At 38.9% G+C, this 16,522-nt stretch overlaps 1 protein-coding gene across 1 annotated transcript in view; it reads left to right on the plus strand.

Moving 5' to 3' along the window:
- The window catches only part of Kif4a (kinesin family member 4A), a 124,333-nt gene that overhangs the window by 104,159 nt on the left and 3,652 nt on the right, over window positions 1–16,522 (plus strand). Inside the window, exons 21-28 of the mRNA XM_005401621.2 lie at window positions 1,104–1,259; window positions 1,386–1,486; window positions 5,839–5,968; window positions 7,669–7,839; window positions 8,194–8,301; window positions 9,381–9,458; window positions 9,821–9,919; window positions 10,804–10,983. Of these exons, the coding sequence (XP_005401678.1) occupies window positions 1,104–1,259; window positions 1,386–1,486; window positions 5,839–5,968; window positions 7,669–7,839; window positions 8,194–8,301; window positions 9,381–9,458; window positions 9,821–9,919; window positions 10,804–10,983 (1,023 nt within the window). The remainder of the gene's footprint in view (window positions 1–1,103; window positions 1,260–1,385; window positions 1,487–5,838; window positions 5,969–7,668; window positions 7,840–8,193; window positions 8,302–9,380; window positions 9,459–9,820; window positions 9,920–10,803; window positions 10,984–16,522) is intronic.

Genomic DNA, 16,522 nt, shown 5'->3' on the forward strand with positions numbered 1-16,522 from the left:
CCCTTTTGCTCTTGTTATTTTTGGTATCTTCCCCCACTATGAACAATTGCCCCTTTGCCATACCACCCTGCATTGGAGCCAGCTGATTATGGACTAAAACATCCACAAACTGTGAGCTAAATAAACCTTTCCTTCCTTAAGTTTGGGCATTGGGTACTTTGTCTCCGCAATGAGAGAAAAATAACTAAGACAGATAAATATAGCCATTTCAGCTTTCTTTTGATTGCTCTTAACATGGTATATCTTCATTGAAAGCAGCTATGTTCTCAGGAATGACTACTAGCTTTTTGTTTGTTTGTTTTTGGTGCTGGTGATTGAACCCACAATCTTCTGCATCTTAAGTACATGCTGTACCAGTGAGCTACATTCCCAGGCCCTGAGGTTACTATTTTTTTAAATTAATTTAGCAGATTATGTTTTCTTTCTTAAAATTACCGTTTGTTCATTTTTAAATTATAATGGATATCTATCTATTTAAAAAAATAGTACAAATAGTCTTCATAGTCTTAAGTACATGCTCTACCAGTGAGCTAAATTCCCAGGCCCTGAGGTTACTAGTTTTTTAAATTAATTTAGCAAATTATGTTTTCTTTCTTAAAATTACCATTTGTTCATTTTAAAATTATAATAGATATCTATCTATTAAATAAAATAGTACAAATAGTCTTCAGTTCTATTATCATAACTAATTAAAGGCAAAAAACAAATGTTAAGAAAATGGAGAGGTTAAAGACAAGATATACAGAGACACTAGGACATCTAGAGAAAGATTTTCTGTAGATATCCTCTTTTCTTTCTTTTTTTGAGGCAAGGTCTCACTATGTAGTTCAGGCAGACCTTGAACTTATCATATAGTCCAGGCTGGCCTCAATCTCAGAGTGATCCTCCTGTCTTAGCCTCCCCAGTGCTGGGATTACAGGTGTGCGCCACCACATCCAGCTGAAATCCTCTTCCTTGTGACCTTTTGGGATATTGCTATTGAAGCCTCTTTGAGAGATACAAATGATATCTCACTTCTAATTACTTGAGCTCTGGTGAAATGAAATTAAGTCTGGAGCTGAATCTAGCTCATCAACCAATGATTCCTCATCCCTGATTTCTAGAATTGGCTTGGAAATGAAATTGAGGTTATGGTCAGTACTGAGGAAGCCAAACGGCATCTAAATGACCTTCTTGAAGATAGAAAGATCCTGGCTCAGGACCTGGCTCAACTGAAAGAAAAAAAGGAATCTGGGGAGAATCCTCCTCCTAAACTTCGGGTAAGTACCCTCGTGAGAAAATGTGAGCAACATTCAGACTCTGCATCCCCTACGAATCCGCACTGCTTTAGAGGATTACTTTCCTTTTGGAACTTTACCCTTAACACTCACTACTCTTCTTTACAGAGGCGTACATTCTCACTTACTGAGATGCCTGGTCAAGTTTCAGAGTCAGAGGATTCTATTACCAAGCAGATTGAAAGCCTAGAGACTGAAATGGAACTCAGGTAACAAGACTATCTTTTAAGGCATAAACATTTATGCCTGGAACCAAAAATAGAGCCTATTGACCTTGTGATTCAAAAGCTTACTTTTAAAACGATGTACAGTGGTGGAAAAAATAAAAGAAAGTAACAATATTTTGAACCATATACTCTATTAGACATGTTAGATACATTGGAGATCATTTAATTTGGTTTTAGTAATATATAACGAGATGTTTATCTTTGAATACATCTATAAGTCACTCAACATTTGCGTTCCTGCTTTGGGCTGCACTGCATTTAGTGCAATAAACAGAGAAGAATGGCACTATCTTTGCTGTCAAGTAGAAATTGTGCACTCGCTGGAGTCATTTGGTACAATTTTAGAAATGTGGTAAACTATTGATCACTTCCAGTTGGTTATGACGAAAATATTTATACCACAGAAACTGACAAAAGCTGCAAATCAGGGCAGATTTTTTTTATTTTGAGGGTCTCACTGAATTGCTAAATTGCCCAGGCTGGACTCAGATTTGCAATCTTCCTGCCTCAGCCTCCCGGAGTGCTGGGATTACAGGCATGCACCACCACAGCTGACTAAGGGCTAGTTCTTTAAATGCTAATTGTCAAACGTACACCCACGCATATCATAAGTAAGTGATTAGGTAAATACTATATGGGCAGGTGCTAAGTAGAAGGAATAAGGGACATGAAGTGTCAGAAAAGACAAGAAAGGGCATTTGATATGACTGTGAAGTGCTCTCTCCTGCCTCTTCCACAAGGCTGCCCTGACTCTTCATCCCTCACTAATTTTTCTTTTTTGATGCTGGAGATCAAACCCAAGGACCCGTGCATGCTGTTAGTACTGAGCTACATTCTCAGTCTCCACTTAATCTCTCACTAATCTTTGTGTTCACTCACTCCCTTTAGGACTTACAGTACTTAATTATGTGGCACACATGGTACAGTTTATCTGTGCGTAGTGTTTGTTTTAGATTTTAGTTTTCTCAATCTAAGAGACTGAAGCAAAGGACTATATATTAGACAAGGGTTCTTAAAGTGTAGTCTCCCAGCCCCGCCGGGTGTCTCTAAGTTCCTATTAGAGAGTCTGACTGGGAAACGTATTTGCATTTAATAGTAAGACATTACTTACCTTCTCTACTGTGTTGACATTTACACTAATAGTGCAAAAGCAAAAATGGGCAAAACTATTTACACCTTAGGCTGAACAAAAGAAGTGGCACCCCCATGAACCTGACACTACCACACACTCTCAATTTAAAATTCTTTAAAGAGCCAGTCTCACTTAAAAGTGACTTTGATAAAGCAGTGAAAATTGTTTTTACTGAATCTTGACCCTTGAGTTTATGTCTTTTTAATGTCATATGTGACGAAACAGAAAGGACACATGAAGCACTTCTGCTCTGTGCCGAGCACCACAGCCACCCCAGGAAAAGCACTGCACCATTGTTTGAGGTGTGAGTTCAGCGGGCTCCTTTTTATGGAGTATCAGTTTTATTTGAAAGAATAATTGAAAGGTAAACTGGTTATTCAGATTTCATTACTTGGTGGTCACGTTCTCAGAAATGAGCAATGACCTTATCGCTTGCAAGAAAACAACAGCATTTGTTGCCAAAGATAAAGTTAGAACCTTGAAGAAAAATGTAAAATTTTGGAAAACTTGTATTTCCCACTATAAGCTTGATAGCTTTTCACAACTGTTCGGAAAAAGGCCAGTAATGATATTAACAAATACAACTTTTGAAATACATTGTATAATAAAGTATATTAATTTTTGGAGGACCTGTATGACTCTGTGGACTACTATTATTAAAATGACATGTTAGAGATCATGTATGGGCAAAAAAGCATTCAAATTCCAAAACAGACCAATGGGAATTAGTTCTTTATTTGACCTACCCTAATATGGCACTTTATTATTACAATACTTCTTGTATCTATTTATATTTCAAGCCATTCCAGACCAATTAACAGCTATACAAGTATCAACCCAAACTGAATAATGATGATATGCATTGATTGCTTATAATCTCCCTCATTTGTTTCTGATCTTTATCCTCATCTTCCATTCTCAACCATGAAATCAAATTTCTTCCTAACCTCTGAATTTTCCCTCCCGAACACTCCAACTTGGTTTATGCTACCTCAAATAGGAATCTATTTTAGCTCTGTCGACATGGAATCTTAACGAGGGCATTGGCCAGTGATCGTGCCCTACCTGGGGCCAACTTAATCTCACTTTCCTTCCTAACCTCCCGTAGCATCCGTCGCTCTAAAGCAACTGCCTCAGGATTTCCTGTGGTTTGGAAACAACCCGCACTTCAACATATTGTTTCCTAAGATAGATTTTGTCAAAGGACATCTGTCCTTGTGTTTCTGCGGCTACACCTATATTTTATATGTTTTAAATCCATATACACTCCCATATACATAGGAAATTTTTGTAATGTAAATTCACAGAGGAAACGTGAGCTCACCACATGGATTTTTACTATGATAGTATTAAAAGTTTATTAATAATAGTTTTAATTGATCAGTAGGTACTAAGTTATAGTTAGATAAGGAGCTCAAGTGAGCTCTTTCACATGAGAGTGGCTATAGATAACAATAATGTTCTGTACATTGCAAAAAGCTAGAAGAAAGGATTTTTAAAGTTTTCACCATGTAGAAATGACAAATGTTTGAGAAGATAGATACGTTTAACCTGTTAAATATTGCATTATATACATGTATGGAAATATCAGTTTTTATCTATTAGTTGAAAAATAAATTTAATTTTAAAAATAAATAAAAGCCAAAAGAAACAATAATAGTTTCAGATTCTACAGTATCTAACCTTTAAGGAACTACCGTTGGACAAGCTATAGCACAGTCTTAAAGAATGTCCACAGTTATCTAAAAAAGCTACTAAAATACTGCTCATTTTTCTGACTGTATATTCATATGAGGCTGGGTTATCTTCATTTACATAAACTGCACCGACATGTCACAAAAAACTGAGAGCATAGGGAGATGTGAGAATCCAACTGCCTTGTATTAAACCAGACATTACAGAGATCTGCAAAATGTAAAATATTCCCACTCTTCTCACTAAATCGTTTTTGATCTTGGAAAATGTAGTTATTTTTCATTAAATGTATTTATGCATAGTAGGTTTTAAATTTTTAAATGAATTGATGTAAATTTTGTTTCAATTTATAATACTATAAATATTATAACATATAGGAACAGAATTTCTACGTTTTTTTAAATGTGAAGAGGTCCCGGGACCTCAAACTTTGAGAGCTATTGTATCTGATTACCTTTGTACTTACCTTCCTTATAACTACCCAACATAGCATTGCATGTTTTAAACACCTGCTGGTATTCTTCCTCTCACTTGACATAGCACATTTGAGAAAGAAACTAATTACTGAAACTGAAATACTGTGTACACTTTGGTCTAGGCTGTACTTGATCAGAAAACACCCAGAATCTATAAGCAAGGTCAGGGTATCTTTCATTAAATTTTTATTAGTACATGTTTACAGTACATAATGATTACATTCATAGTGGGAAATTGGTACATGTACATAACACATCTTTTTTCATCCTCTTCTCCTCCCCACTTCCTCCATCTCTTGGTCAGGTCACGTTACCTCATCTTAGAGACTTCTCTGTCCTATATCAAGCAATTTAAGATAACGTCTCACAACACCATCAATTTGGTGTTTGATTCTAGCAAAGAGAAACTACCTGTTCATTCTTGGGAGATTTTCCTTTGGGTCTCTAATCCAAATCTTTTCCTTGTATGAACAGACCACTGCATCACAGTCCTGGTTTATATGACTTCAAGATAAAGTCATAGTAGAATCAGTGTACACAACAAAAGCCTAGCTATAATAAGTCATTTGAAGTCCCGCTATATTTGACCCGTTTCTTTTAACCAGTAGTTAGTAAAATAAAAACCATTTGGATAACGTCTTGGAATCTATAAGATGTTTTGAGATATGTATAAAATTTTAGCCGGATGACTCAACTTTTTTTTTGTTTTTGTTGTTGTTTTTGTAGCATTGGGATTGAATTCAGGGACTTCGCGCTAAGCTACATGCCCATTTTTTTTTCTTTTTTTTTACTTTGAGACAGGGTCTTACTAAGTTACCCAGTTAGGTTTGAACTTGGCATTTTTCTGCCTCAACTTCCCAGAGTGCAGGGATTACAGGCATTTGTCACCATGCCTGGCTTTAATTGTTGTTTAAGTGACTATTTAACTGATTATTCCATCTATAAAATTCTTTGAAGTTTCTGATTAAAGTCCTTCCCCTTCTTGGTGTTGAGGCTACTCACAGTAAGCCCTGCTGTCTCTTTCCCTGAAGGAGTGCTCAGATTGCTGACCTCCAACAGAAACTCCTGGACGCGGAAAGTGAAGATAGGCCGAAACAACGCTGGGAGAATATCGCTACAATTCTGGAAGCCAAGTGTGCCCTGAAATATTTAATTGGAGAGGTAAACATCACTCTCCCTACCAACAATTAGGGATTTCGGTGGGTAGGTTGAAATAAGATACCTTGGAATACTATCACAGTGTCATTGCCACTTTTCATTGCAGAAACCCCAATGGCACTAACATTAGGGAGTTTAGTGGGTACATGTTGGAAGAAGCAAGTACAAGTCAGTCACAAAATTAATGACTCACAAACCGGTAATGTCATGCCTGGCATATAACAAGTACTCAGTAAATGTTAGCTGTTGGTACTAGGAGAAGACCAGGATGCTGTAGTAGGCCATGGTTAAACATAAACTATTATGTTGTACTCTTTTAAAGCACTGATGAAGTGTACATTCAAAAAGTTTAATAACCAGTCTAGAAGAGGGAAATCTAAGCATCGTCTGCCATGTGAAGATTTATTTTAAGGAAAAGCCATCTCCACTGACCTGGAAATAATCATCTTACATTGTCTTACAATGTCTTACATTGTCACAAGAAGAATGAAAGTTAATTACCACTGGTGATTGAGGTACTTTTCACTCAAGACAAGAATACAAACTCTGTCCAAACCCACAAGTTGAAGCAATGCCACCCTTTGTATATTTTGTGTTAGATTGGTAGTAGGCTTCTTCTACTGAGGAATCCTGATTAGCCTTGTGAAAACTGGTATTTATGATGTTCACCATCTAGGCTACGAGTGAACGGAAAGCTAGGCGAGCACAGGATATGAATCTGGCCTAAAGAGCCAGATCTGCAGTTTCAGCTAATATGCCTACAAGTTCTAACATGTGAACAGAGACATTCTAAGACAAGTCAGAATTGGTCATAAGGATGTGTTCTGTGGATTTCTCTTTAAAATTAAGGGAGAACTCCTTAAATATCAAAATATTAGAGCTGTCAAATACTGTTCGTTAGGTTTATTCTTGCCTCGAAACAGAGCATGAGATAAAATGTCTTTACCAGTGACTTCCAGCCCTAAGATGTGTCTCTGTAAAAATATAGACTCTTAGTCTAAGAATAGAGCAGTACTATTGGGGTTTGTTTGTTTGTTTGTTTGCTTTTTAAGGGTTGGAATATTCAGCTTTAGTCAAGGAAATCCCCAGATCCTTGTTTACAAATAATTCCAGAAAGTGTGGCTCTTTTTACAAACTCAAACATTTAAGAGACTCAGATTCAACATTTACATGTTACTTTAACAGGTCACATTTGTAGAGCATCAACTATGTACCCAGCTCTCTTCTAAATCGTATCCACATGGATGAATTTAACAGCACAATAACCTAAGAGCTAAGGAGTAGGGTTAGCCCCATTTTTATAAATGAGGAAATCAAAATAGATTTTTGAATATACCCCAAATTACATAGGTAGCTAGTGGTAGAGATTTGGGATATGAACCTAATTAGGATATAAAGGCAAATTGTAAAACAGTATTGTTAGGGGCTGGGGATTTAGCTCAGCGGCAAAAGCGCCTGCCTGACAAGCGCAAGGTCGTGAGTTCGGTTCCCGGTACCGGAGAAAAACCAAAAAAGAAAAAAAAAAAAACAGTATTGTTAGTATTCAGTGTCAAGATCTACATGACATGAAAAAGTAAGAATGAACTTTGGCATGAAGGAATTTTTCTCAGACCATTTAAAGAAAGATGCCAACTTTCCTACCTAAAGAATGGGGAAAGGTGGGTCATTCGCCAAATAAACTGATCTTCTTTTATCCCACCCAGCTGGTCTCCTCGAAAATACAGGTCAGCAAGCTTGAAAGCAGCCTGAAACAGAGCAAGGCAAGCTGTGCTGACATGCAGAAGATGCTGTTTGAGGAACGAAATCGGTTTGCTGAGATGGAGACAGAGTTGCAAGCTGAAATGGTCAGGGTGGAGCAACAGCACCAAGAGAAGGTAAAGTGGCAAGCCCAGAAGCTATACTGAAACACAAACTGCCATTGCCTTTTGTTGGTGGTTTTAAGAAAATAGTGGCTCCCTTTAAAGGCATGCTGTCTTTTCCAAATTTTGCCATTAAAAAACCTGAAAGAGTTTACAGCTATAGCAAAATGATAAGAGCTCTTAGCCTTCAATTTGAGTCCCAAGAGTAATGTCCTGGGAAACATCACTGCTGTGCTTACCACCAGCCGTAACAGCAAAGAACAGGAGTTTGCCTCTAAATCACGTTAGAGTAACCCGGCTTAGCTAGGTTGAAATTTCTTTTTCCTCTTGCTCCCTTGATATCACCCAGTGTGTTGTGTCTTTCTGCAGGTGCTATACCTTCTCAGCCAGCTGCAGCAAAGCCAGATGGCAGAGAAGCAGCTGGAGGAGTCAGTCAGTGAAAAGGAACAACAGCTGCTGAGCACACTGAAGTGTCAGGTATGAGGAGGAGGGAGGGGTCTCCTGAGATGGGCTTCACAGGACCGACTGAGAATACTGTCTCGTTTATTTCGACCATTGTCCTTATGGCGGAGTTATTACCTACTGAAGAAGGGCTTACAGTGGTAGCCTTTTTCCTTGTGGCTCTATTTTATCAGCTTGGGATAATCGGAGTATAGCCACATACAGAATAACTTCATTTTGGGAACCAAAATAGCAGTATATACTCCGAAACCTCCTGTTCTTTTGCCTCAACCCTGAGGTCTAAACAGTTGAGGAAGTAAAATCATCTAGTAGTTGCTTAGAATCCTGGGGGCATTCAACTGTATCTTCCTGAATTTGTTCTGAGCTGAGACCTGACATGTTTATAAAATGCCTGGGGTCTGAATTCCTTCCAGAGGCTGAGAATACCACACCCTTTAGTAGCATGTTGGAGCACTATTTTAGTCCAAGTTAGAATCTTTTTCTTGCACCACCAGCCTCTAGGGTTTCCTTGGCACCTCCCACCTAAGACGTAACCAAACTAGTTAAAGCTGTAGGTATGAATCCAGTTTTCCTAAGTGCCAAGATGTTTAATCAGGCTTATTACAATAGCAGGTAAACTGTCTGGTCTGCGTTGAGAAGGATGAATGGAAGCATCGGTAACAAAGCTAACCCTCTGGGTTTCTGAATCAGCATCCTAATGTGAATCGGGGATACAGTGGTACCTCGTTCATGAACTTAATTCTTTCCACAATTCTGGTGACAAGTAGAATTGGACAAGAACTGAATCAAATTACCCCATAAGGTCAACATTAAATTTGAGAGAATGGGAAAAAAAATAAAGGAGGCTCGTTGGACGGAGCCCATGGTTCCTATGAGTGTGGTCAGGGCTGCTGCAGAGCATTGGAATAGAAGTGGTATTCAAGGTACTTAGAAATTGGGAATAAGACATTTTTCAGAGTGCCAATGCCTGCTGTGCAAAAACCATCTGCTGCCAGCGACTTGGCAGCAGTATGTTTTCATCTATGTGAGTTGTGTGGTAACCCACATGTAATGCCCAAAATAACCCCGCCTATCACTGCACTATCTGGAAATAGGATGAAGAGCTTAAGAAGATGCAAGGAGTATGTGAGCAAAACCAGCAGCTTCTCCGGGAGAATGAAATAATGAAGCAGGTAATACAAGCTTTCTTACCCCTTAACCCATGGGAAACCCCGTTGCCACCAAGGCCAGTGGTTGGGAGCAACCCTCAGTTTGGTGGCTTAGCTCTATTTTATGAGGTCTGCATTCAGTTTCTCTGTGATACCATCTTGTGCATTTCAAAGTGGCATAAACACAAGTTTTTAAATATGCCCTTTTCTGAATTTATTACTGATTTTAGAACGTGGGAGGCCTTAAACCTACTCTACTGTGGTCCTGCCTCACTTTACTACAGTTTAAAATTGAGCCAGTCTAGGTCAGGAATCCTTGTGTTTTAGCCGTGAATGCCCTCAGAAGCTGCCCTACTTTATACACTCTGTCTTTCCTCTTCAAACAGAAACTGACCCTCCTCCAAGTAGCCAGCAGGCAGAAAGCTCATCTTCCTAAGGATACTCTTCTATCTCCAGACTCTTCCTTTGAATATATCCCACCTAAGGTAAAATGCTTACTGCCTATGATACCTTTGTATAACCTAGGTTTGGGGTGAGTGTACTAAAATCACTTTTTATAAGAGGTTAAGAGTTAAAATTCCCAGCTAGGTATGGTGGTGCATGCCTGTGATACCAGCACTTGGGAGGCCAAGGCAGGAAGATTGCTATGAGTTCGATGCCAGCCTGGGCTACGTAGTGAGTTCCAGGCCAGCCAAACTGTAGAGTGAGACCCTACCTTAAAAAAAAAAGAAAAAAGAAAAAAAAGAAAGAGAGTTAAAATTCCCAAATTTAGGCCCGGCATGGTGACACATGCCTATAACCCCAGCACTCGGGAGGCTGAGGCAGGAGGATCGTTGTGAGTTCAAGGCCAGCCTGGGCTACAAAGTGAGCTCAAGGCTAGCCTGAACTGCACAGCAAGACCTTGTCTCAAAAAGACAAAAATAAAAAAATAAATAAATAAAATTTGCAAATTTTAGCATCTCAATTTTCCTTGACATCTCAAATAAAATTATAGTACAATTCTAAGGGGAAACAGCCATTCTCCCTCAGAGGACTGACTTTTGGCCATTTACAAGCATTTTGTAGTACAACTGAGAAGGAGGAGGAAGGGAAAACAATGTTCAACTGTCCATCCTGAGATACTTATCGCTTCATGAGTCCTCCCTTCATTCCTCAGATTGACCAGCCTCCAGTTTCCGTCCCTTCAAGGAGTCTGTGAGGCCAAAGACCGAAGCAGATTTTTTTTATTAGTAAAGCCAAGTGGGATATATTTGAGGAGTCTGAAATCTATGCTCTGAGAAGATAGCTGGCAGCAGCTACTGGAAAAATATGATGCCATATGTATTTTTTAAATTTTTATTGAGTAACCACTTCAAACCTTTTTTCTTAGCCAAAACCTTCCCGTGTTAAAGAAAAGTTCCTGGAGCAAAGCATGGACATTGAGGATCTAAAATCTTCAGAGCATTCTGTGAATGAGCATGAGGATGACGATGGTTATGGTGACAATGGGAACGATGAGGAATGGAAGCCATCAAAATTAATTAAGGTGTCCAGGAAGAACATCCAAGGGGTAGGAGCCAGCTCTTTAATTCTGTCACTGCTTCTACTCATTAGTATTCACTGTCATTGAGACGGCTTTTGGATCTAGGAATTTGCTGGCCCCAGTCCTACAACCGAGCCCCTTCGATCCTGTTCAGAGGAATTAACTCCACTAAGGGAGGCTTACTGGACCAGCTCCGTGTAGAACCTGGAGCCAGCATAGAGGACCACCTGAGTGGACAAATTGGCTCTCTGTTGTTTCAGGATCTTACCAGTTCGATACCATTTTGTTGAAGCTGATTCCAAAGTGATTGTGTCAGTCCATATTTTTTGTAGCACCTTAGGTTCATAAACCATTCTCATATATATAATCGTTTAATCATCACAAAAAGTCCAATGATGTATTTATCATTTGCATTTTACAAATGGAGTTTAAATTCACAAAGTTGTGGAAATAACTTTATTTGATTATTTGGAAATAACCAAAGTTCATTGCCAAAGGTCATAAAACCAGGTGACATTCAGGACTTCAAACAGAATATTCTAGCACCAAGTCCAGTTTGCTTCCACCACATTATGGTCACATCAGTAATAACTGCAGACCAGAAGCTGAGTGGGTGCTTCACCATCCTTGCCTATTGATTTTTGTTTATTAATCAAAAGCCAAACAGAATTACAGAAAAAGCTAATAAAGTTCAAATACATCAAGTTAAGGCTAGTTAGAAAAAATCTGACTTTGAAGCATGCTTTATTTTCTTACAACGGTAGTTCTACATAGTTATCAACCATAGATGTTTTCTGTTGCAATACTAACTTCCCTGGCACTATAGTTTACCACCATGACTGCACTATGCCTAGCAGCCACATTCCATTAACAAAGAACAGTTTACAAATTACCTTACCTGCTTTTCTAGAAACTTAACTTGATTGGATTAGCTGATAATATACCACTGGGGAACCAAGCCTTGTGAAACCACAGAACCAGAGCAAAGCATGTCATAAGAATAGACTGCCATGCAGTGTTAAGTCATACACTCAGTCAGATTTGTCAGGAATGCAGTGTACCATGTGCTAACAGTGGGACTAAGAACATGCCACTGGCCTCAAAAAGCTTATAATTTTGAGTGGAGGGGATTGTTTGTTTGCTTGGGATTATTTTTAGAAATCCCATCTCACTGTTTCCCAGCTTGGCCGCAAACTTGCAATCCTGCTGCTTTAGTCTCATGCGTAACTATGGTTATAGGTGTGTGCTAGCGTACTTCGTGAGAGCTTATAATTTAATGGGAAAACAAAGCAAAGAAATCAAAGCATAACTAGAACCTCAGCATATTCATCTCAGGAAGATGAATTTTTGGTTTTTAGAGCCAAATGAAAGAGGTAGAGTTTAAGAAGATGTCATTGAAGAGGTTCCTCTTGCTGCATTATAAGGTGGAAAGGGAACCACAGTCTTGGGAGCAACAGCGAGAACGTGTCTGGCACAATTGAATACCATCTTGTAAAGACTTGAAGATGGTAGAACACAGAGGGCTGAGACCCTTAGAGAAAATGTGACAGAATGTCTGTCATTCATTTAATTGACAAAAATGGATACTTCCCAATGGGTGAAGTAAAGAGCATGAGCTGAATATAGATTTAAAGGTCTACCACTACTGCCGCTACTACTATTAGTTATCCATAGGCGGCAGAGTTGAGAAGTACACAGAGAAACAAACGGTAGAGGTCCTAAAACCTCTGGGAAGTTTTCCAAATATGAAGCAAACATGAGTATACTTGTCCTCAAGAAAAACCTAACATATTTGTCATAGTACTATTGCTCTAACTTAAAAGGAAAATATGGGCGTGTAGCAAATACTGCAAGTAAATAATACCTGCTATCAGTGTTAAATCCTAATTCTGAAACATTAAAATTAGGTTTCAGGATTTTTCCCTAATTTATAATTTGGGAGGTATCTATCACTGAACTTCAAAGGGAAGAACAAATTGGCATAAAGTCTAGTTTCTCCCTTTTAGCAACCTATGTGGATGCTATGATCTCTCTTGATCAGATTACTGTAGACACATTAGCTATGCATGAATGCCATCTTTATTATTATTGCTTCAGCCCGGCTAAGGAGGGCTGGTGTTATCACTTGGTTACTGAAAAGGAGGCCACAGCAGGCACCAAAATGATGACTTGTGCAGAGCTATTGGCTTCCTCCCTCAGCCACATTTTCTGCTCATACTAAGGAGAAGGGCATGTTATGTGCAATAGTAGAGAAAGTAGCTACGAAGAGATTAGAGTAGAGTAGATGATGTATAAAATCCCTTCCAGTGCTAATGTCCTGAATCAAAGTAAAAGTCGAAGTTATATAAATGGGTTGTAATGATACTACTTTTATATAGTGTTATACAGCATCTGAGAAGTTAAAAGAGGGAATATATGCAAAAGCACCTTGTGAAGGATAAAATATCATGTAGATATTATTATTAAAGCACTATAAATATTTTACAAATAACTTCATTTGTCACCTGTGCCAGAAAAAGGGAGCAGATGTTTTTGTTTCTTTCTTACTAATGGAATAGAGATGAATTTGGATGAAGTGACTTGGCCGTGGTCGTGCCAAGTATTAAATTTAGAGCTAAGGCCCAGGTCTCCTAATTCATAGCCTGGTGTTATCCATTTAAAAATTTTGACCAGATCTTATCCTGAGATACAGTATAACACTGAACTTAGTTCAAAAGCATAGTCTCTAAAGCAGTCATTCTCAATCCCAGCTTCGTACATTGGAATCCCCAAGGGAAGTTTTAAATACGGGGAACTTGGGGTGCCATCTCCGGGTACTCTGATTTAATTGGTCTGCGCTCGGCCTAGCCTTTCTGAAAAGCTCCCCAGAGATTTCTTATGTGCAGCAGAGGTTGAGACCACAGGCTAAAGGGAAGCCCAGAGGTCTTTCACCTGTGCTTTCCACTCCATATAAAAGAAGCCTTGAGCTGCCCACAGTGGTGCATACCTGTAATCTCAGCTACTCTGGAGCTGAGGCAGAAAGATCGTGAGTTCAAGGCCTGCCTGGGCAACTTAGCAAGACCCTGTCTCAAAATACAGTATAATGCAATGCAGTGCAACGCAACATGACACAACACAACAATACAGCACAATGGGCTGAGAGTGTAGCACAGTGGTAGTGCTTACCTAGTACATGCAAGGCCCTGGACTGAATCTCTAGCACTGCAAAGAAAGAAAAAGAATCCTTCTATTACTTTTCAGCCACGGTACTGGGTCATGCTGGTGGATTGTCAGCAGTTGTGGTGTATACACACCCCACACACGTACATATATATTTGTAGTTCTGTGTCAGTCACACACCCTCTGTTACATTCAGATCAGCTTCCTGGCATGAGAGAGAATGGGATGGAGTCACAGCTCAGGCACAGGGCGTTTGTGTGACTGCATCTACCACGTGTGTAGTGACTGTTCTATACCACCACAACAAGTGTTTATCTGGTCTCCACTTGCTTGAAGGCTAAAGTAAGGAGAAGCCCACGGTTTCACAGAGCTACCCATTCCACTAGTTGTTAGAAATGATTTAGCTGAAATGTACTGTCCTATAATAAATCATCCCATTAATGGGTCTTGGCTATGTCAAAGCCTAATTGTTCTTAATCACAGCCCTTCAGATAACTGTGCTCTCATACTATCCCTTTGGATAAAATAGAGAAACATGGACAGGGTAACAGCACTTCTGAAGCATTTTGATGAATTTGATGACCATACTCAGGTAACATCAGCCAATGGCTCAGTGTTAGCCTGGTGTGCTATCTCTAGGGCATGTCATAGAACTTGGTCTTTTGCTCTGTCTTATTCAAAGCAGCCAAGATTTTGTGTAAATTCGTATACCTTTCTGGAAGGCAACTTGAAAGTACTATTCAAAGCCTTGAAAATATTCCTATCATGGTTGCTTTGACAGCACATATACTGGGGGAAAAAATGTGCCTGTCCTCTAATCCAGTAATTATACACAGAGGAACTTATACGAAGGAAATGGTCATGAGTGTGTAAATAGATTTATTCACTCAACAAATCTTTTCTGAGTACCTGTGTGCCAGTTGCTGTTTCTAGGTGCTAAGAGTACAATAAACAATACAGGTGAGATCCTTGCCATTATGAAATGCATGCCTGTGGGGAGAGACATAAAGTAACTAGAAAAACGAAAGTGCGGTGAAATCATAGAGGATGCTGCGGTGGAACAGAGTATTTGGGAAAGAAAGACCTAGCTAAGCTAAGATCAGAACAAAGTGAAGGAGCAAGGGAAGAACATTTCAGGGACGGGGAATGACAAATGGAAAGACCTCAGGACAGGAATGAAATTAGCGTCTCAAGGAAGAGCTGAAAAAGCCAGTGTGGCTAGATTGTGTGAAGTGGGAGAAAGCAGCACAAGATGAAGTCTGAGGTGGTCAGGCCAGACCAAGGAAGGCCTTGTCAGTCGTGCTATGGCTTAGATCATATTTCTTCACACAGATATTCGCTACAGCATGATTTATAATAGCAAATGATTTCTGTCAAAACAATCTTAATACCAAATATTAAGGGACTGGTTACATGAATTGACATATGCACATGATGAAATAGTTCATACAGCTATTAAAATTGTTCTTTATTTCCAATTTTTATAAAGTGATATGTGGTATCCACATAATCAGGGGAAAAAATCAGTTTGCTTCACCTTCACAACTACAAAAGAAAGGTAGTAGTTGTCATATGTAAATGGCTTAAGGGTTTGAATTTGATTGTAAATTCAATATGAATCCATGGATGTGTTTGTAATAGTGAAAAATGTCATTGTCAGGAGAATGGATAAATTGTGGCATGTTCTTAGAGTGAAAATGAAATGGAACTTGGAGCTACATGTTATCAACATATAATAAGATACCATTTAGATAAAGTGTAAACATGTAAGACACTTCCTTATATTTTTTGTAAAATTCATATGTGATAAAAGACATGACTAGGAATGATATTCACCTCATTCAAGAGACTGTTTACCACTGAGGAACAGAGGCAAATAGAGTCAGAACAGGATAGGCAAGAGACCCAAGTTACATCTTTGCTTACTAAGGGAGGCCGGGGGAGTGGGATTTTTCTTATTGTTGTCTGCGCTTTTGTATGTGTGGAAGAAATCATAGTGCTCTAAAATAAGACACATCATTTCAGAGAGCATAGGGTCCAGCTGACCTAGGGTATAGTGAAATAATGGTTTCCCGTGTTTACTGAACTCCAAATTTCTGCCTGACTACATTTGCTTTTTACAGCCATTTCATTATTGACACCTCGAATCCATAGGCTCTTTCTGCAAAAACTACTTATAAGCTAGATTTTCCCCCGTATTCTGTACATGTGGCTAATTTTGGGGGAACCTAAATACCACATTTGGACCTATCTCCGTTATATCTTTTCTTTCTACTTGCAGCCTATAATTCCAGCCTGTCAAAATAGTTTTGGATTTTGATCCTGTTATCTTACCTATTAATCATCTTCCCATATTTCTGCCACTGTTAGAACTGATAAATATGCCTACTTTATAGACTGGTTATAA

Source organism: Chinchilla lanigera, unplaced genomic scaffold (genome assembly GCF_000276665.1).
Source record: "Chinchilla lanigera isolate Chin_1 unplaced genomic scaffold, ChiLan1.0 scaffold00074, whole genome shotgun sequence".
NCBI classification, from domain to species: domain Eukaryota; kingdom Metazoa; phylum Chordata; class Mammalia; order Rodentia; family Chinchillidae; genus Chinchilla; species Chinchilla lanigera.